The 21,633-nt window shown below is 36.2% G+C and overlaps 1 protein-coding gene across 5 annotated transcripts in view; it reads left to right on the top strand.

Moving 5' to 3' along the window:
- Nucleotides 1-21,633, top strand: part of GABRG3 (gamma-aminobutyric acid type A receptor subunit gamma3) — a 292,012-nt gene that overhangs the window by 2,048 nt on the left and 268,331 nt on the right. For all 5 annotated transcript variants that reach the window (XM_063392518.1, XM_063392517.1, XM_063392516.1 and 2 more), the window contains exons 2-3: nt 1,235-1,383; nt 14,777-14,844. In XM_063392518.1, the coding sequence (XP_063248588.1) occupies nt 1,235-1,383; nt 14,777-14,844 (217 nt within the window). The remainder of the gene's footprint in view (nt 1-1,234; nt 1,384-14,776; nt 14,845-21,633) is intronic.

Here is a 21,633-nt window from a genome sequence, read left to right as displayed (position 1 = left end):
TAAAGTTTCATTAAATTCTCAAATAGGGTTTTTCGAGCATTGTGAGTGTTGATGATGCTCTGTGATAAAATTTTTATATTTGTATCAGGGTTTTTTTATAGAGTTTACATAGAGTGTTTATCAAGTCTTCTGGACAAATGAGGTCTTTTAAAAGACACTAAGTGTCATTATGGAGAAAAGGAGAGGGAGAGAAAGAAAGTTGCACTGATGTATATAGAACATCCCATGGACTAACAAGGCTGGTACGTCTCGTTCTCCACTGCTTTGCACCTCATGTAATTATTGACATTTATGTAAAAGTGTTGTAAAATTATGCCATATCCCCTGGGCAATTGCAGGTTGAAACAAGACGTGATTCCTTCCATAGGTTCTACCACTGAGGTTATCTTTTCTTCTAATAAATTCATCTCAGTCTGTCACAGATTTTCTCCACTGAGAGGCACAAACAGGTTTGGTTTCTAAGATACGAAAAGATACATCTTCAAATAAACATTTTAAAGTCCATTTTAAAGCACAAAAAGCTGCACAAAAGAAATTAGTCTTGTGTGAAGATAGCTCTAGCTGTGATTTCTGGCCAAACTGTAGTTTCACCACATTTGCATTAATATACCCTTAAAATAAACATAATCCACCTATAAAGGAACAAAGTTGCAACTCTTGGTGTAGTACTATTTTTAAAAAAAGTTATTAAAGCTGCAGGGAAATTCAGATTAATTTATGCAATGCATTTGTGTGCTTGTGATAATCCATCTCAAATTCAAGGAGTGAGCTCTTAATTCTAAGCCTTGTAATACATTAAAATCTGAAATTCAGGCACTGAGAATATAATAATTTATTAATAGGATAAAATGATCAAGAAGCATTAACAGATCTGAATTTTTAATACTCTTATTAGCCTTTGTGCAAGAGATGAATCAGTTGTCTTGATGTATTAATAAAGTAATACTGCAGATGTTCACCCTTTGTAAAATACATTGTAAACTACTCAGAATATGTTCATTAAAATACAGGATATAAAATACTACTCTGATAGCTGTATTATCTCCTAGACTGTAACTTTTTGAAGACACTTCCAGAAGACAACTTCTAAACAATTATCATTCAATACCTATCCACAGATACTCAACAATTGTTAATGGGAAAATCCTGTTGCACCTGTTGCATCCTGCTGCATCCTATTGCATCCAATTTTAATTATGTAAAACCATATCTATTTGTTTCATTTGTTTTGCAGTTCTAGAAAGGTTGAAGAGGATGAATATGAAGATGGAACAACTAATCAAAAATGGGTTTTAGCTCCAAAAACACAAGACACAGATGTGACTCTCATACTAAACAAACTGTTGAGAGAGTATGACAAAAAGCTGCGGCCAGATATTGGAAGTAAGTACTTCTTTCTGCACAAGTGAGGATAAGCTTCTGCAGGTGCAGAGAAGACATGTTACTCTATTCTGGAAATGTGCACAAATATCTGGGGAAGTGCAGATTAATTTTTTTTTGGCTGAAGTTGATTTCCAAGTCAGTATTTTAAAAAATGCTGTTTCTCACAAGGAAATCTGGAGGTAGCTTAGGGTCCTAACATCTGGTTGGTTTGTACAGATTTTGTGTAAGGATATGGAAGGGCTAGTTCTTACCTATTCAGCAGGTCTTTGGCAGAGGAAGGAACACCCCTCTTTTGTCATCCAGTCCATGCTGAAAAATCTCACACTCTGAGAAATAAACCAAACCTCAGCATATTAAAAAAACAAAACAAACAAAAAAAACCCAAAACAAACAAACAAAAACAAACAACACAACACAAAACAAAACAAAACCCAGTAGGACACAGCAAAAGAATGTGCACATATTCTCTTCAAAACATGATCCTAAATATTATGTTTCTTAATGCTGAGAAGAAGGCACTGGCATTTGCCTGTGTATAGGGCAACTCCTGAGATGATCTTCTACAAACCAGCAGGCATCTCCAAAAGAAATCTTATAGAATCAAAGTGTCTTGTGGTGAGCACTACTACATATAAGAATAAAATTTAAATAAGAGCCAGTAGGTACTCAGATGCATATAACCATCTTGGGCTATTTTATTGTTTTAATTTGTATAGTGAGGTTTCAAACCAGTTGTGGGGTTTGGATTTTTTTTTTGTCTTTTTTGTTTGTTTCGTTATTGTTTGGTTGGCTTTTTTTTTTTTTTTTTTGTGCTACAGCTATTGTAGTTATGCCCTTTTTTCCTTGTTTGCATTCCTAGAGCATAATGGCTATAGCACAACTGCTGCTCAGTTTGTTCACAGCAAGTTTGTATGACAGAAATCAGAGAGTATTTGTCATATTTACTGTACTTTGCATGTGCTTCAGAACAAACTGAGAATGGGGAATATTCAAAACAGTCACCTAATATATTTTTCTTTTCCTAAATACTTGCTGGGATTAGATGGAGAATTCCTACCACTGATTATAAGTGAAATTATTGTTTGCTAATGGCACATGTATTGATAAACTTTCTGGGTGATCCCTTTGGATCAGTTTAGAGGAAAGTAAGAGCCATCTGTATGTATTCATCATTACAATTATTAGTGTCTCCTAGCTACACAATAATGCAACAGCTGCACAAAAAAAAAGACTATCCTATGGTATGAAGTAAAGGGTCTGTTTTGTTCTTTTTTGTAGCTATATACTTTGATTTTCCATAGTATTTACAAGGATCATATTTGATAGGCATGTCTGTTTTTATCACAAAGTGACATTTATCTCTCTTTAGTTTGTCATACTGGATTTAGCTATCTTTAATATCTGTTGGAGAGGTGCTTTAGTGCACTTTCCCACCCATATCAACATCTGGAAGACAGTCTCAGACAAATTTTCTGATTTATTTTGTACACTGACTTAAGGCAGAGTGAATTACATTATGTTTATATGTGGCAAAGTAATCACTCAAAGTCCCCATGTCAGTTGCCATAAAAGCAGTAGAGGTCAGACATATCTTACAGCACTGGGAAGTCGTTGTTACCAAAATAATTTCTTTTGTCTCTCCACATTTCGTGGAGTAGACAAAATTTTGTTTTAGGGAAAGGAGTCAAATTACACAGCTCCTCACATATCAAACACATTTTACAGTTCTCAACTACATCAATTTCTATCAAGCATCTTGGTCCTAGGCCATTTTTGGTCTTTGATAGCAATCTGGCTATTTCAGAACCTGAGTGAGTGTTGTTCAAATACTACAGAAGTTAGTTCAACACTGCTTCCTCCCCTGGTCCCTCTTTGCACCTCTTCTACCTTTGATGCAGATAAATAACATTGCCTTTTTGAAGTTGCAGAGCTGTCACATTTGGCAAGGAGAACACAAGGGGAATGCTGGAGAATCAGGAATTACAGATAACTTCCCTGAATTGCTGGCTGGTGCCTCACACACAAACACATCTTCCTTTCCATCTGGGAGCCAGTTATCCTCCAGACAGGGTGGTTGACATGACAATCCTGGCAACAGAATTGTCTTGCTGCCCTGAAGGTCTCAACATTAATACAAATGCTTTAAAGCATAATACATACCAGCTAGAACACAAGAAATAAAAGGTAGTGTACCAGGTAACATTGAGTATACAATAAGAAAATGAATGTTTTGGACATTAGTGGAAGCATGGAGTGAACCAGTAGAAGTGAGAAGTAATTCTCAGAATCAAACAGAAGTTCAGCCAATACTGAGGCTTAGATCCAGGATTAATATACAGTCACCTACTAAACAGGACCTTTCCATTAGCATGGTCCTGCTTAGAAATAAATTGTCTGACCCATAGGACAGGGACACTCACCATTTCATGTCACACTGCTCTTCGTTCAGTTTTTCTATCCTTTATTGTAAATCCACTATTTCTAACAGTGTGTAGCTTTAGCTAAGGTCCTGGGGAAATGGTCTACACTCTGAAAGCAGTCAGGCCAAGGAAATAATTTGCACTTTCTAGGGTTAGGATTGGCAGTTTCAGTTCACTTGGGAAGACACTTCAGCAACCAAAAACCATGGAGAGAAGACTATGGTGAATAAAATGTACCAAAGTGTATCAAAGGGCATGCTGGCACAGGCAGTGGTTTTTCATCCTTCTCGGGGCAAAAAATATTTTGGCTAGCTCAGGTATGTGAGTCCTACCTGGTACAGGCACATTCTGAGTGCCCTTTTGCTACTTTAGGGGCAGTGATGTCATCAGCAGTCACATCTCCTCCAGGCCAGCAGTATAGCCACCAGTGAGTGAGTTGTGAACACCTAGAAACCCTCTTTCCTCCTCTGTCACCCAAGCACACCTAAACCACTGTAAAGAGTGTGTAGATCACTGCTTGGATTTAAGGCTAGGACTTTTTTTTTTCCTCATCCTGTCCTATACTTGGCCTCAGCTTCCACCTAAATGACTGCAGCTCAGATCATAGGCACAATCTACACTCAGCACTTCAGGCATCACCTGCAAGGTTCCAAGACAGGATTTTTAAAAAGTGGATTGAACAACCTAAATATTAGGCAAAACAGCAAACCTGTGAAGGCTATTAGCAGAGTGATACCTTAACAGGACCTGTCTCACGAAAAGGGGCCTTTGATCTTTGGAAACAAAGCACTGTTCTACCAGCAGGGGAATGCCTGACTACATCCCCTGTGGCCACACTCTTGGCAGAGTTCTTGTCTCCATGAATATCATGGTTTTTGAGGGGTTTTTATTTTATTGATGGCATCTGGAAACTTTCCATTATACCACAAAAAGTATATGCCTTTTGAATTAAAAAAAAAAAAAGAAAGAAAGAAAGAAAAGAAAGCACTTCATACTGAACAGCTAATAACAGCATACTGATTAGATCAAAATGAAAAGTGTTTTATGATGTAAAACCTATTTTTTTTCCCAGCTAAAATTATAGAGCTGAGATACTCAGGTCTCTTGTGTGGTATGAAAGACACTAATCCTAGAAAAAACCTAAACCAATTCAGAACTATGAAGGTCTCAACATCTCTTCCTTAGGCAGGTATTCTGTGTTTTGTTTCAGAGTTGAAGTGTTTCAACTTTGAAGTGAAGACCTATTCAATGCACATGCATAATTTTCTACATGCAGTAAGACTTGTTACCCTGCAAGTGTGCTTTTTTCCTGCCACGTCACATTGATTTAAATCCTGAAATTTAGTAGGACCGGGTTCTGACCCTGAAATTTTACTTTCTCTTTATTAATAAAATGAAAGCAGAAATATTAGGCAAACCAACAGGACACAGAACAGAATTATGATGATTACAGCTAAAAAAATCTCAGTTTCATTTAAATGATAAACCATATTTTTGTAATTGCCCTTTTTTCCTTTGATTGACAGATTTAAAATTTAAGTTACTATAAAAAACCCACCACACACACACACACAAAAAAAAAGCACCAAACAAAACCAAACAAAATAAAACCTAGCAATGAAGCAAAACACAGGTGAAATAAATGCCAGATGGCAAAACATATTTCCTTCAAAGTCAGTCTACCTTAATGAAATCTCCCTTCTCCCCTTCCTTAATGGACACTTTAGACCACAACGAAATTCTGGAAAATAAAAAACTACCTTCAGACCCCTACATTGTTTCAAGCTTAACTTTATATGGAATATAAGTTGTCTTAGAAATTTTTTAACAGTGAAAGAAAGTAGGTTTGCCAGTCACATTCCCTGAGTGAGCATATGTGTGAAAATTTACGTGCTACCTTTTTTTCATTGTAAAAGTTACCTTACTCATCAAAAAGTCAGTATGTGAGAGGTTTCTGAAATGTGCCATTAGTAGTGGGATGGAAAAAGTCTCATGCTAGATTAGGCTTAGAATGGCAGTAGTAAGGCAATTTCTATTGTGTGTTTGCATCCTCTGTTTCTCTGATGTATCATTACATTAAGGAAGCCTCTGAATTGCATATGTTGAAGAAAGCGTCACCAGTCTGTGTTGTGAGGTGTTTTCAAAACACTAATGTCTGCCCTTCCTTCCTTCCTTCCTTCCTTCCTTCCTTCCTTCCTTCCTTCCTTCCTTCCTTCCTTCCTTCCTTCCTTCCTTCCTTCCTTCCTTCCTTCCTTCCTTCCTTCCTTCCTTCCTTCCTTCCTTCCTTCCTTCCTTCCTTCCTTCCTTCCTTCCTTCCTTCCTTCCTTCCTTCCTTCCTTCCTTCCTTCCTTCCTTCCTTCCTTCCTTCCTTCCTTCCTTCCTTCCTTCCTTCCTTCCTTCCTCCTTCCCTCCTTCCCTCCTTCCCTCCTTCCCTCCTTCCCTCCTTCCCTCCTTCCCTCCTTCCCCCTTCCTTCCTTCCTTCCTTCCTTCCTTCCTTCCTTCCTTCCTTCCTTCCTTCCTTCCTTCCTTCCTTCCTTCCTTCCTTCCTTCCTTCCTTCCTTCCTTCCTTCCTTCCTTCCTTCCTTCCTTCCTTCCTTCCTTCCTTCCCTCCCTCCCTCCCTCCCTCCCTCCCTCCCTCCCTCCTTCCCTCCTTCCCTCCTTCCCTCCTTCCTTTGCAGTAATTCATGGTTTCCTCTTGGGTCCTCTAAAATTATTTGATCCCTGCAGGTTCTGGTGGCCATCTATATTTATTATGTATTTATACGCCCAAGTAAATTCACTTAGGAATATGTAATATTCTGACTCCACCATTTCTAGCTGTCTTGAGAGTCATGCTGGTTTTCTTTACTTCTCCAGTATCTTTGTAACCATTAGCCATATTTCTGCAGATGAGGGCAGCCTCAGATACTGCTGTGCAGCTCTGAGTAGGTTTGTACAAGCATGGCTGGTACAAATAGATGGGCTCATTTGAATCAGCAAACGCAGAAGACTAAGCTCTGTCTGATGTGCTTTACTGTGCTGCTTGGGAGCATTAACAGCACTTCTCTTAGAGCAGTTAAAAGTTTTCTCTGTAACTAATTTAACCAATTTGTCAGTGTGTGCAAGGAACAAATCTGTTGGTTGAGAGGAAACAACTCTGTTGCTTTTTAAAGGATATGTCCTTTTCCAGGCACAATCCTATTGAAAGCAGTATCACAACCCTTCTCCTGTCTGACCTGCTTTCCTGCCACGTCGCACAGAAATGAACCCTGAAGTGCACCACAGGCGATTACCACAGAGGCTGTCAAGTTATTTTTGCTAGCTGTTGATTGCCACACCTGATGCTCTTTAAATTAGCTCCAGCTAGGTTTCCCCATATGTGGTGACAGAGGGTTGCATATTGCCTGACAGATCAAAATATTTTCCAGATCATAGTGCAGAGAAAGCCGTGAAGTGTCATGCCAGGTCAAATGACTACTTTCTGCTGTAAGTATGTTTTTTTGTGCTGGCCTACAAGACAGTGTCAGGCATCTTAAAAGATGAAGTATTGAGAGACATTCATTGTTTCAGGACTGATCCCCGACGGTTGTGTTTGTAAAGCCAACTTGTGTGTAAAGAGCACGTGGGAAGGAGAGATGGGGTGAATTCTGTTTGTATTATGGCAGCACTCATGAAGGGAAAGCCACAGTCCTGGATCCAACTTCTGTAGTACTGGGCACTGTAGAAGATTGCAGAGATTAGTCTAATTTAGATTTATATAGAATAATAATAAACTTGAATAACCTGTTCTTGAGGACACAGAGTGCTGTGGCTAAGACCTAGTAGGAAATGGCTGAATATAGTGAGAGGTCAATGAAAAAAAACCATGACTAAAAAAATCAGAAACATTTTCATTGTTCTCACTGATGCATCCCTTTTTCTTCTGTTTTGGTGGGGTAGAAGTGGATTGTCTTCGTTTCAGAGACTTTTGTTCTAATTTAGCCATCTACCTAGAATTCCTCAAGAAGAGGAGAATTCCTGGGGAAATGATTGCTGTTCAATGAAAATAAGAACGATCTCTGTTCTAGGTGGAATGATAGAAGGGATTTCTTCTGATTCTGCAGGAGTTCGAATTCTCTACCATTTTCAGGAACTGATACCTTCTTTTGCAGTGTTGGCCATGAACATTTCTAGAACATTAATAACAAGGTTAGCAAATTAGGGGTAAACTACTCTATGAACACTCTAAAATACCTTTTCCAGGTTTTTGTGATGCATATATGAGTTTTGAAAGATTACATGAACAAATAGGTTGTTTGCACATAATCTTGGTTTGGTGCTGGTCCAGTGCATTAAACATAGGCTCTTTCAAAATCCTGCATGGGAGCAGCTGTGATTAGGACAGGATCTTGACAGTGAGCTTTCTTCATGCCTGAATTCTGTTTTTCTAATCCCTTAACCATGGACCGAGTACAGGGAAATTTCTACCTTGGCTTTCTGACCTGCTTTGGTTCACAGCTTTTCAACCCTTAAGGGAAACATCCTACTTTTTATTCATCCTTTTCTCAGGTAAAATTTTAATGTGCCATACTGAAAGGATAAGTAGAGAATTTTAGTCCAATGCATTGAGCGTGAAGCCTTGCAACTCAGTGTTTCTGCTTAAAACTGTCCAAAGCAACCCAGCTTCATATTTCCAATTATTTAAGAGTTTTGGTTATTCCCCCCCCTTTTTTTTTTTTTTTTTTTTTTAGATCACCTGATATAAATCAAATGCTAGAAAGCAACACTTTAATTTGAAGCTTACTGTACTTCAATATATAGAATTTTTTTTGTATTCAAACACTGTTTTTCTGAACTTACCTCATAATTTACTGCCAATAATTTAGCCCAGGCAATGCAGTTTTTGCCTGTATAAAATCAACCTTTCTCTCATTTCTAAGAAGCCACTGGTTTCTTTGCAATACTTATGTCTTGTGTATAGTCTGTTGGATTGGAAAAAAGTACTGCTTGAGTTTTGGAGAAAGGGGTATTTTACCCAGTTATTAAACAGCAATCTCCCTTAAAATACAACCTTCTCTTTGCGAATGTAAATAATTGATTTACACAGATAACTTTTATTTAGAGTTTTATTTCCTGACAGTGACTATTTGCTGAAATGGCTCTATGCATACACAGATGAAGTATTTTTCTTGAATAGCATTGTAGGCACGAAAGTTTGGTTGACACCTAATGTTTGCCTGACTCTTAGTCTTAACTGTCACACACAAAACTAAATGTAGAAGCTGCTACTTCTTATTCTCTCTTTTTTTCTATAGCTTCACTATCATAATTTTTAATCTGAGAGGATCATGGGAGTATAGCATACAAACTTTCTAGATACCATGAGTTGAAAGTTAGGTAAGAGTCAGGGAAAGTCTAAGTTACTAATTACATAATAAAATCCTTTACTTCTTTCCCTTTCCTTCTCTGACTACCCAGTCTATGCTGGCATTAAAGAGGTTTCTTAGCAAGTATTTGTAAACTGCAAAGATGTTCAGTGTTAGTTGCCATTTTGAGGTCATGGTACAAATTAATTGTTCTGTCACCTTTAACAGGGACATACTAGGTTCTACACATATTATTTTAAAAACTGTTGCTCATTTTTACATCTGTATAGTTTTTCTATGGTTATTATTGTTCATCCAGACCCTGGTTGCTACCTTGCTAGACTTTGCAGGAACAAATTCTATTATTGTTCAGTCTTATGATATCACACAGGAACCTCTGATGAATATAAGTGAGACATAAATTAAAGCTGGAGGGATTGACTGAAAAACAAGCCTAACCATTGCAATCTATAGTTTTCATTCCACAAAATAATACTTGAATGATTACAGCTTGTGCATTAGATAATGGTAAATGAAGGATGAAAGTGCTGAAGTGCTTGATTTATAGTTATGGTGGGAAATGGAGAATAAAAGTGATCTTCGTTAATTGAGGGAGTCCGTTTATGTGCACACTGTCATTCACACTACTGGACAAAGTGACAACCAAACCTAGCATATAAAAAAACATACTGTTTTCAGAAGACTGTTTTCTCATCCTGGTATTGCTTTAATCAAAACTTTCTTTCTTCTTTTGATTTTCATTTGCAGTTCTGTTTTGATAGTTTTAACATAAAACATATGGATGTCATTTCTGTCAGACTTTCTGTGTCTGTAGCAAGTGGAGGACTTTGACATCTATCTGTTTTCAAGCCCATTCTCTTTCATGCAGGTTTTTAATTTTCCTCATTGATAGATTTGTAGCATTGTAGAAGAGAATCATCAAATAATTTAGGTTGGAAAAGATTCTTAGGATCTTTGAGTCCAAACCTTAACCTAACACTGCCAAATCCAGCACTAAATCATGTCCTTAAAGGCTGCATCCACCCATCTTTTAAATACCTCCAGGGATGGTGGCTTAACACTTCCTGTTACCAGGTCTTTCTTCAAATATGGTAATTTTTTGTAAAATGGAGATGTGTTAGCTGGCTATATTTAGTCTTGAAATGTGACTTGTTGGCATAGCAGTTTGTTTCATAGAAATAGCTAGGTAAATAGATGTTGCCCATAGGGTTATGTAGGAGAATTGGAATAGTCATCATCCCTAATGCAAAGTACAAAATAACACTATAATCACTACTCTTACAGTTACCAATAACTGTGTAATATTTTATTACAGCTTTGTCTCAAATTAAAAATAGCAATTTATGTGGGAATGAGAGAATGTAAAATAACATTATAGAGCAATATTAAAAAAATCTTGTTACAGCAGAGCCAATCTTGTTAGTCATTTACATTCAGAAGTCTTGTGAAATTTGGGCAGAATTCAAGCAGCCCTGTAGTTCTTGAACAGAGATCATATTGTGATTCTTATATAGTTGTGTGCCTTTTAAAAATCCAGTTCTAGTTGCTTTGCTTCTATAAATGTGTATGTATTGGTCTATAACATTTTTTACCACTGCTGTGTTGGGTAAAACCAGAATAAACCCGGGAGCTGGTTGAACAATGTAAGAAAGGTTAACTTTCAACAAAAATAATTTTATTTTAAAATTTATGAGAATTCATACTCTGTTTAATTGAGCTTGTAAAAATGTTTCTCAATATTAAAATTTTAAAAATATTTCTAAACATTTATGATTTATGCAGGAACATTAGTGCTATTTGGACAGACTTCAAATGTGGAGGAAGCTTTCTGAAGGAAGAAAAGTTGTTTCATTCATGAAATAAGCGTCAGTTCTGAATAGTGGAGATCTATCAAAAATTAAGAGATAATTTAAAAGGATAGGATAATTCAGAGGAGTAAATAAGCATGATAAAATGACAAGAACTTTTTTCAGATTATTTCCCCTACATGACATGAAATTATATAACATTCCCCTCTTGATTTACTCAAGAGTTTTTAAAATTCTCCTGATTTATCTGTTGAGTTTTTTATACATATGATCAACACACATATGCCCAACAGTGATGTCTTCATGGATTTTAATGACATTCAAGCTCAGGTACTGCTTTTTTTTTTCACTGGTGTAAATCCACAGTGCAGGGCTAGATAAATCCCATAGTTGTCCTAGGTGTGTTTTGAACTGTCAGGTTTTTTTGAAGTTTGCAGGCACTACTTGTTGGTAGTGTCTTTGCAATGTGATAGTTACAAAGCTGACTGGAATATAAACACTGTCTGTCTCAAAGCCAGGGCACTTGGATCAGATGACCTTAGTTTTGTTTAAAAACCTTTTGTTGGCTTTATAAATCCCCTCCTCAATTAAAACCAGTGTTTGAACATTAAATGACTGTGATAAACAGCTAGATTACCTTAGGTAACACTGAGTAGTGGTGTAACACTGCAATTACTCAGATGTGTTTGCATTGTTTTTTAGGGAAAGTTACTGCCATATATTAAATAATATTTCAAAGAACTTTGAGAAGGCTGGTACGTTTGTTGACAACCTTTAATTGATATCTTGCATGTTGTATACACATGGTTCTGCCAATAATTTTTCTAAGTTTCTGAGAGCTCTATAGAACTATCTTGGGTTTATGCCAATAGCAAAACAATACTGAAGCTGAGTATCCATATTTAATCTTATTGTCAGGTTTCAGTGAGGTATTAACACTTTCATTGTTCTCTCAGCAACACTGTGAGTACTCTTGTAGTGCAAGAAAAAAAGCTCCATCTGCAGCTCGGGAACTCCACATGTGGCTTGAATTCCTTCATGAACTGAGTGTTAAAACTGCATGCAGTATACAGAAAAATCAGCAGGCACTGAAATTGCAGAATCACCAAATGGTTGGAAGGGAACACAGGGGGTCATCTAGACAACCTTTGTAACAGTGTAGCTATTTCATCTTTTATGAAATTCAGTTTAATTTTAAGATCATTTTAGGGTGAGTTCTTTCTAATAAGACATGATAACTTTAAGACTCAGTTATTTCCTTTTTCATAATGCATTTTGGAGGAAATAATCTTGAAAGCTTGCTTCATTTTGGTTGGTCTTTTGAATTAAAAACTTATGATAATAAATCTAAAATTAATACCTGATAATCCTTTATTTGTTTGTATATGTTTATATCCATGAAAGACCACATGCAACAAGAACTATGTTCTTCTGTCTTTTCTTTTAAAACCTGAACACACATTTATCATACAATCAAATTACAATTTTGTTTTTTACCTCTGACTAGGAAAATAAAATAATTTAAAGAAACTTTAAAGTTTTCTTTAAACATGTATAATAGCTTACCTGTATATTTTATTATTTATTTTCAATTTGAATTTCATTAGAAATGTCTGATAGAAGAAGTGTTTATTGTTTACTGTTCTGTTTCAAGGTTAGATCTTTATTCTGAGTAAGATAAAAATTGTCTTTAGCATTAACAAGCAGTGCTTAATATTTTTTTTTGCATCGTAAGAGAATTTAGTCCAGCACATTCACGAGAAATCATCACCTCTTATTCTATTTATATACTTAACTGCAATGATTAAACAACAACAACAAAAATATTTCAAGCACTGTGTTCTGGTCCTGAATTTCGTTCCTGGTCCTGCCAAGAGTCAGTTGCATGCCAATCTGCGTCCTTAAGTCTAGTGCCATTAATGGTCACCAGAACTCCTTAGCCTTGGACTTCCAGCAAGACACATGCATAAACCCTATAAAGCTTAGGGCTCTTTATTCCATGAATGTTATTCTGATGAAAGAGTTAGCTGTAGTTCCTCACTATTACCAATTCTTGTGTAATGACATTTATTACTGCATTTTGAGGCAGCTCATTACCAGAAGCTGCTAGACTCCTATTTAGTTATTAGCTGGGTACAATTAGAATTGCTTTAATCAGCTGAGCTTGTTCAGCTGAATTCACATTTTCTCTTGCTGAAGGGGAGATACGAGTTTATCAGCCAGTACTTCAGACAGTTTGAAACCATGACCTTAAATAATCCTGGATGTTCTGACCATACGCAGTCAAGAAGTATGTGTTACTTAATGAATTGGAAAGAATGGTTTTCATCTTTAACCACTATTTGTACCCAGTTTAATGTCTGTTTTTTGCTTCCTAATGATATGTACATACCAAAATCTTACAGGACAAGCTGGCATACAAATTCTTTTTTTTATAACCATCTAAATTTTCAAGTACTTCAAAACTACTTGACACCTCTTTGATAGTCTGAAATTTGGGGGATGCAGGCGAAAAATATTCATCTTTGCATGTAAAGTTTCCTGTCTATCTTCAGCTTTGTGCCAGATGATTTTATACCATTTGACTTACAGTTACCAGAGGTAACTATAAGTCCAACAGAACCTTGGTATTTAACTGTTCCCCACTTCTCTGCTCAGTAGTTTCCCAGAGGAAAGCTTTCTGAGTTTTGAGTGGCTATGCCAGCATTTCCTCATTCGAGGAGGCTTGAGGGTTAGTCAGAAAAGTCCAAGTCCAACACAGTTCCCAAACTTCAGTGGTTTGAACTTTCTGGAGATTTTTGAAAACTATATAGAGGAGAAGGTGCTTCTATGGGAAAGAAAGATGTCCAACAGAAGCTGTTGGCTTACTAGGGCCAGGTTTGCATGTGTTCTCACTACTCAAGTTAAAACAGTGTTTACTCTTTATACTTAGTTTTGAGTCAGCTAACTGTGGAGAAAGTAAGCCACTAATTCAGATCTCAGTTTAGAGCTTAATTTATAGCCTGTGGGGTTGGAAGGATAGCAGTATAAGTAAAAACATGAATGTGTCTTTCAGTGTAAGAGTGACATTATTTTAGGGTTAGGTTATGTCACCAATAAGAGCTCAATAGTGTCCAGCAGCTACACTGACACCAAAGATGCTGAAAGAAAGAGAAATCCTAGTGGCCTTAGCAAAAGAAAGGAATACAAAGCATATCTTGGCTTACTAAGTCCTGGAAGTCTGAAAACATGGAAGATGGTATGAGAAATGTGCATTGACTAAACCAAATCAAATTCAAAAGCCTTTGAATGAAAGAGGGCAAAGGCAGTGTGCACTGAAGGGAATGAGTCTAAATTGAAAGAAGAGTTGCTTAGGTTTAGCTAATCAGATTTCATAGAGATTTTACTCTAAGTTAGGACAGTTTCAGGGCTGATGAGATGCAGAAATCTGGAAAGATTGTTTTGATGTGGAACAAACAGGCTAAAGGACCTGAATGTTGAGGCAAAGGGAAAAAGTAATACGCTGCATTATTTCTACTTTCATGTCAGACATCTTAGATTTGAGCTTGACTTTGAGCTACTGTCCCTAGCACTGAAAGTTTCTTTAACAAATTGCTGCTGAGACAAATTGGAATCATGATGATGAAGTGATACAGGTTTTAATTTATGCATTTTTTTTGTTGGATAGGAGGAATAGAACTATGTTTTCCTAAAAATGTATTATCCATATTTCCCAGTAGTTGTACCTGAAAAAAACCCCCTTATGGTTATTGGGGAAATAAAGTATTTAAAGGGATTATTTATGTTGTGTGTAAAATAATACTATTTTTTTTCTCCACAGTAAAACCAACAGTTATTGATGTTGACATTTATGTCAACAGCATTGGTCCTGTATCATCAATAAATATGGTAAGTGGCTTATAAAGATTTTTATTTGGACTGCTGCTCTTGGCATCAATACTAACTTTTGTTTTGGTTCTGATTTAGTCTGTCTTCAGCTATAATTCTTTTTTTTTTGTGTCTCATCAAGAGAACAAACCTACGAGCAATATTATGCTCTATGCTGTCTATTGAAAAATGCTGTTAGATTTTCAGTGGTAAAATAGCCATCTTAGGAAAAAAAAAATGAAGTGAAGTAATTTTCAAGAAAACTCTTGAGCTGTTGTTTCAAGAGGCAATCAAATATACATACAGAGCTTCATAATGTGGAGTTAATGAAAGTCATCATATAATAGCAGCATATTTATTTGGAGTTCATAATCTCTTCAGTGTATGCTTTTCTTTCACTGCGTTACCAACAATCTTGAACATTAAAGTATAATTTTGAAGAAGTTATACATAGATGTACTGCATGAGTAAAGGCAGGAGAAACTGAGAGCGTGTAATAGTGTGGCAATAATAAACCTCTTGCTGGTCAGTTGTCACAGTCTAAACACTAGGTCTCGCCTCAGTGCTGCAGCAACATACTCAGATTTAGAAAGCAAGCTGACTGTTTATGTGTCTATGAGGTTATGGGTAGCTGTGGCTGCTTCTGCAACTTTTGAGTTTGGATTCATCATATTACCCCTTAAATTGGGTGGATTTTTTTTTTTAATATGACTTGGAAATAGAGAACCTGTTAATACCTTACTGTACTTAAAGATTTTAAAATAATCTCTTCAAAGCAATGTCTCTTTTCCACAATGGAATTCAAAGTCTGCCATGTACAATGTTCCTATAAGAATTTAATGAATACATTGCATGTGTCTTTTGTATTTTTGGAAGAAAAGCTCCTGAATTTAAAAGGTATCTGTTCAGCCTTATTCTTTGGTTTTGCCTATAAATACGGAAGAAGGCAAATCATTGCAGCATATCAAATACCAGGTGGTCAGAGTGATGCCTTGAGAGGCTACCTGGAACAGAGGCTGGACAGAGTTAAAGGAATAAAGTTGGTATTTATTGAAAAGCCTTCAAAGGATACACCTTGGGCAATACAAGAGCCCAGCCAAGGCAACACCCAAGATGGACCTAAGATGGACGCAAGATGAATGACTGGTCACAAATTTTCACACTTTGATAAGTTTTGGTCCATTTATATATTTGGGTTAATTGTCCAATTTAGCTTCAGGTAATGAAGTCCCATCCTCCCAGATTGCTGTTGTTTACGCTTTTGGGGCCTGAAGCTGTAACGGTGTTCTTGGGTCTCAGGCTGGAAAAGGATTGTTTTGTCTAATGAAACTGTGAAGAGAACTTGCTAACACTTCATCTGAAGTTCAGAGTTACACAGTAAGGCAGTACAGAATTTGAAAAAGGTGAAAGCTAAAACTTAAGGCATCAAGAGACTCCTATGCACCCTGGCAGTGTAAAATCTCGCAAGTAAGCACAGAACAAGTTACATGTTGTGGACAACTTGGTGTCATATTCAATGACTGTGAAATGTGTTGATTGATATTTCATGTGAATGTCAAGCAATGGGAGTAGCTGCTCCATTCTTGAACTAATAAATAGCCAATTATCCTGCCCTTCCCCTACTATAATGACTTCTCTGGAGAAAAACTTACTAGAAGGTCCTCTGGCTTGCATTTCCTCTAGGAATGGGTACTGTGTTCAAAAGCAATGGGGACAATGTGTTTTTGCTCTTTGCCTCTCTGAATTAGTTTGTGATGGCTGGTCTCTGCACTGGCAGGACTGATTGAGAAGCTTCTTTTCCCCCCACTTTGTGTTATTTCAACTGTTTGGCTACAATATTCAGTAGCTCTGATTTTCTTCCCAGGTCTACTGGAAGAAAAATATTGAACACTTCTTGGAATTAAAAATAATAATTTATTTACTTTAAGTATGTAGTTTTTCATGCAGACTGTGAACCACTGAAGCATAGGTACACAAGGAGCTGAACAGAAATAGTAGCAAGAAAGCACCTGTGTCAGAGGAAGAGGAAGGAAGGGACCATTTTCAATTTGATATCTGTCCTATAACTGAAATTTCAAAAGGAGAGGAATGTGCATGAAAACCCCATTTCAGGAGGAAAAAAATAAGGGGATTCTTGGTAGAATCCACCTGTGCTTGGTAGAACCCACTTTTTCTCACCAGGACAAGAATTTTTAACTTTTCTTCCCTAAATTATTATTCAAAGTTCAGTGGTTCCATCCAGGAAACTTGGTAAAGTGGTGGTTGATTGAGCAAAAAGGATGATGATTACATTGATTTCCATCTCATCTATTTCAAGAGTGAGATCATCAACATGTACAAGGTGGACTTTCCTGCTGTGTACTTCCAAACTTAGACTTTAGCTCAATTGTTTCTTTCTTAGTCGGAGGGAAAATTGTGTGGAGGTTCTCAAGAAACCAAACTCTGCATGTATATTTTCTGATCAGTTTTCATCAGTGATTTTCATCTAGTGGGTGAAACCTAGGAAATAATTTTCTTTAAGATATTTTTTCAATGGGTGTTCAGCTGAATGTTCAAGATAGTTTTGTAGAGCAAAGCTTTTCATATGTCATTAACTGTTGCAATTATGCTTAGACTTGAGTATGAATATTAATATCTAACTGTTTCTTTAACAGTTCGGAAAAAGTTGCTATCAGACACCTACTTGTAGCAAAGTTCAGATGAATTTTATGTGATTACAAGGAAGAATGAATCTTTTTAGGCTTTAGGCTGTAACTCCCACAAGGGGAAGAAATGTTAGGGACGTCTGCAAAGGCTTCAAGTCAAAGGAGAGGTAGTGTTCTGTGGCAAAGACAGCATAATCCACAGGAATATACAGCTAACCCTGCATTCCAGACTTTTTGGGGACAGTTTCTGCCACTTCCCCTGATCACTTACTAATTTTCTAGGTTCTTTCAATATGTCTATTTTAAACCTCAAGATTTCCAGAAAAATCAAATGTGCTTGCTCTTCTATTAGAGACTTATCATTATAGTATCTTTATGAAGACAATAGAAACTTGTCTTCTGAATAGACAGGGATGACTCTTCCTTTGTCAGTGTCATGGAAGATTACTTTGGGTCATGGTTTAAAAAAACCTGATATGAAGAAACAGTTATTGTGCAATAATAGACAAGGAAAAATGGATTAAACCATGAACTCAGTGATACTAAGAAGTGGTTGTGAGTGTCAGTAATTTCAGCATTTTGTGTTATGGTATGATGTTAAGAAATGGTAAATATTATTGATATTATACATGAGTATTTTGAAATTTAAAAGTCAGAGATACATGAATGCCCATTCAAAAATCTTAGATTGTCTTTTAAATAAATGAAAGCCATCTTATATATAAATATCTTGATGCCTGTCCTTTATCACAACACATAATAGGATGTGAGCTTAAATTAATTTAAAGGATACAAAAACTGGTTTATTTAAAAGTAAATGACAAATTTACTTGCATTCCATGAGCCAAATGATATGTTTCTATAAACATATCTCTTTGTCTTGATTTTCATCATTTAATAAAGTAAGTTAAAGAAATCTGCAATCTGCCATTTAAACGTGCAATGTCATTTTAGACCTTAGGTTGTAGGAACAAGGTTTTAATTCAAATTTTTCTGATTGAAAGAATTTTCTTTTATCTGTGATTATAATGAACACTCTTCCACTACATTAGGGAATCTTAAGAATCTTCCAAATGAGATTTTTTAAATTATTTTTTGAATTTTAGAATTCATTTACTTTTTTTTTTTATTTTTCCCCATGTTTTATATTGTAAATCGGATGTATGAATTCCATATCACTCAATTTTATATATGTCTTCTAAAAATTCTTTTCTTTAGTATTTTCCATTGAATGGTGTCTGAGAAGCATATGATTTTGCATTAAAAATCCATGATCCACTTTTTGCCAACTCTCTGGTTCTTGTCAATAGCTGTAAAGGTGTGTAAATTGCCTTGTAAAACATAGCCTTAACATGGCTTACTGTAGCCTGGTTTTCCACAGATATGCAATACTGGCTTGTCTATAAAAGAACAGAAAAGGGAAAGAGACCAATATACAAATTGGGAACTATACATAAATAGTAGGGGGAAAAATCCCCTAGAAGAAGTTTAGTGAGACAGAAAGGTAAACACTCTGAGATTAAATAGACTGTTAAACCTCAGTGGCACCAAAGCCTGTATATTTGTGCATTCACACATACAGGGTTAACTGAGTAGCTACAAGAATCTGAGATCGCAGCACAAATTGCTAGTGAAGGAAGAATTTTACACCTGTGTAGTTTTTCCAACTGGAATCTCATTTTAACACAGCTGTACAGAAAGCATGTTGAAGAGAATGTGAGAAGCAACCTTATAAACTGTACTTACCTGTCCATAAAAATAGCAATTGGTTATATGCTGGATATATGGTCATCTCTTTATTTTCAAGTATTCTTAAATGACAATTCAGAGTGTTTCTTTTATGTGTTTCATCACTTTATTCTATTGTGTCCACTCTCTAAGGTATGTAGTATATCTTTATGGGTGCTATATTTCCCATTTGTTCAGTTAAGTGTTCTAAAATAAAAGCAATTTTTACTCTATTTTACCCCTTAATGTATTGGTAGACTTATTTGAACTTCAGTTTCAAAGTCCCCACATGCTCATTTCTCTTCTCCACTAGACTCTATAGGTATCTAAAAGGATAGCTTTGATCTGGAGGCTTGTCTAAAATACTACTCAAAGTTTATAATTAAGTTTGAATATATTGCATGCTTTCAGTCTTTATGTCTATTTGCTTGATGATAGTTAAAATTATTGTTAGAGCAGCTGCAATTATAGAAACATAGCCTGGTGAATCTTTCCATCATATGGCAAAGGTACTTGGTAGCTGGATTTCATCCCATTTTCAGCCCACTGTAAAATAGCCCCAAGTATTTCCTTTACAGACATCTTCTCATAGATAATTCAAGTCACTGTTTGAGCACAATGTTGATGCCCTGTTCATTGTTGACTTGAAATGTGTTTTTCTAACTCTCACTATCTTACCTAATCTATTTTTAAAGCAATTGTGTAGGGAGATGGTTTCAGTTATTTTTGAGGAGTGAGTTTTCCAGTTGATGAGTTCAGATAATCACTAAAATAATGGAATGCCTTGGGGTATTTGTATTTTTCCCTGAAAATATTACAAGTTCCTTTTTTGTTCTGTGACCTAAGAGAACACTCATATACTGGACTAAATTTTAGTCTGAGTGGGTCTGTTTGTTTACGAGGGCTAATAATCATACACTTAAACATTTTTCTAGACTGTGATCAGGTTACTGTTCTTGGTTTTAGAGCATATTTATATATTGTCATTGGATCTCTCATGATTTAAAAAAATGTATGCATTATAGAAAACTTTTACAATGAATGGACTTTTTTCTGATACACCAAAATCACCCCTTGTAAAGGCTCATTCTTGTTGCCTTAAGCTCTGGCAGTCAATACTTCATAGTGAAAATGTTTCAGGGAGGTAGTAGTAATAAAATGAAACTTGAATCTATCTGTGGCTTCTGTTCCACCACTGACTTTCTGAGAGGCTCATATAATCTCAAAAGTTAAACTGACCAGAAAAGAGGAAGCTGGTGCTGGGGAAATGAACATAGATTGATTTTTTCACATATCACCTCGGCAGCTTCTACATTTGGTCTTCTCTAGAGCTCCACTTTCTGTTGCTAAAACAGGGCCTGGGAGATAGAGACTTGGATAAGGAAGGGCCTTAGGCTACCCCTGTTTGAGGTGCAATGGGATGGACTAGAATAATGGTCATTTTTCTGCAAGGTAGCTTGTGTGCTGTGATGTGTAACAGTAAAATATATATACTGCCATAATCTGCTGCATTGGCAGAAAATCCAGTTTACTTCTTGGAGGAATGATAGATTCTGTCACAAGTCTCTGGTAATGGTCTGTCTTATCAGAATTCAAACAGATTGTCAAATATGGATGAACTTAGCCTTAGTGTTGTCTCAAAACGTATATGACAAATGAGCAATTTAATTTCAGTAAGATAGGAAAATTAAGTGTCTCATCTGCTCAGTAGTGGATATTAAAAAAGATTTGAAGAGCAGCTAGGCTGAATGTTTTTCCCACAGATAAACAGCGTGACAATATCTAACAGTACCTCATCTTTGAGGTAATGTATTACCCTTCACACAAAAAGAAGTAAGAAACTCCTTTCCAGCCTAGTCCTTTTTAAAGCTTGGTTTCTCCCACTTCGATAACCTGTTTCTTGGGCCTGCAGGCCTTAGGCTTTAGAAGTAGTGTACTCAGTGCTCAAGTTCCTTTAGAAAGCAGTAGTTGCCCTTCTTATCTGTTCAGTGATACATTCTTTATTGCCAACATTTGGGAAAGTTAGTTTAGAAAAACTATGGCTAAATTGCTGTAAAGGTTCTGAATTACTTAGGGTAAATTGACAATTTCTTGACCTAAATCAATTTCGTTTTTGAATGCTCAAGTGTTTATCAACTTTGTTTGAGAGTTTGAGTTTTCCATGATTGCTCCATGAAAGAGTAATTACTTTTGTGTTGACCTGTTTATTGGATTCCTGAATGATATTGATGTGATTTAAACCATGGTTTGGAGGGTTTGGTCTTCCTTAGTGCTTTCAGTTATCAATTTATTCAGGAAGCAGAGGGATGTTGCTGATTTGTTCCGTAAGTAATAGAGATGTACTAATGACAAGTTGTAAGACTTCATGGTATAACTTTCTGGGAATGTAGACCTAGGCATCACAGCATCCATAGAGCAATTCCAACAGCATTATAAA

This window comes from Prinia subflava, chromosome 3 (assembly GCF_021018805.1).
Source record: "Prinia subflava isolate CZ2003 ecotype Zambia chromosome 3, Cam_Psub_1.2, whole genome shotgun sequence".
In the NCBI taxonomy this organism is placed as follows: Eukaryota; Metazoa; Chordata; class Aves; order Passeriformes; family Cisticolidae; genus Prinia; species Prinia subflava.
This window is presented reverse-complemented; position numbering and strand designations above follow the sequence as displayed.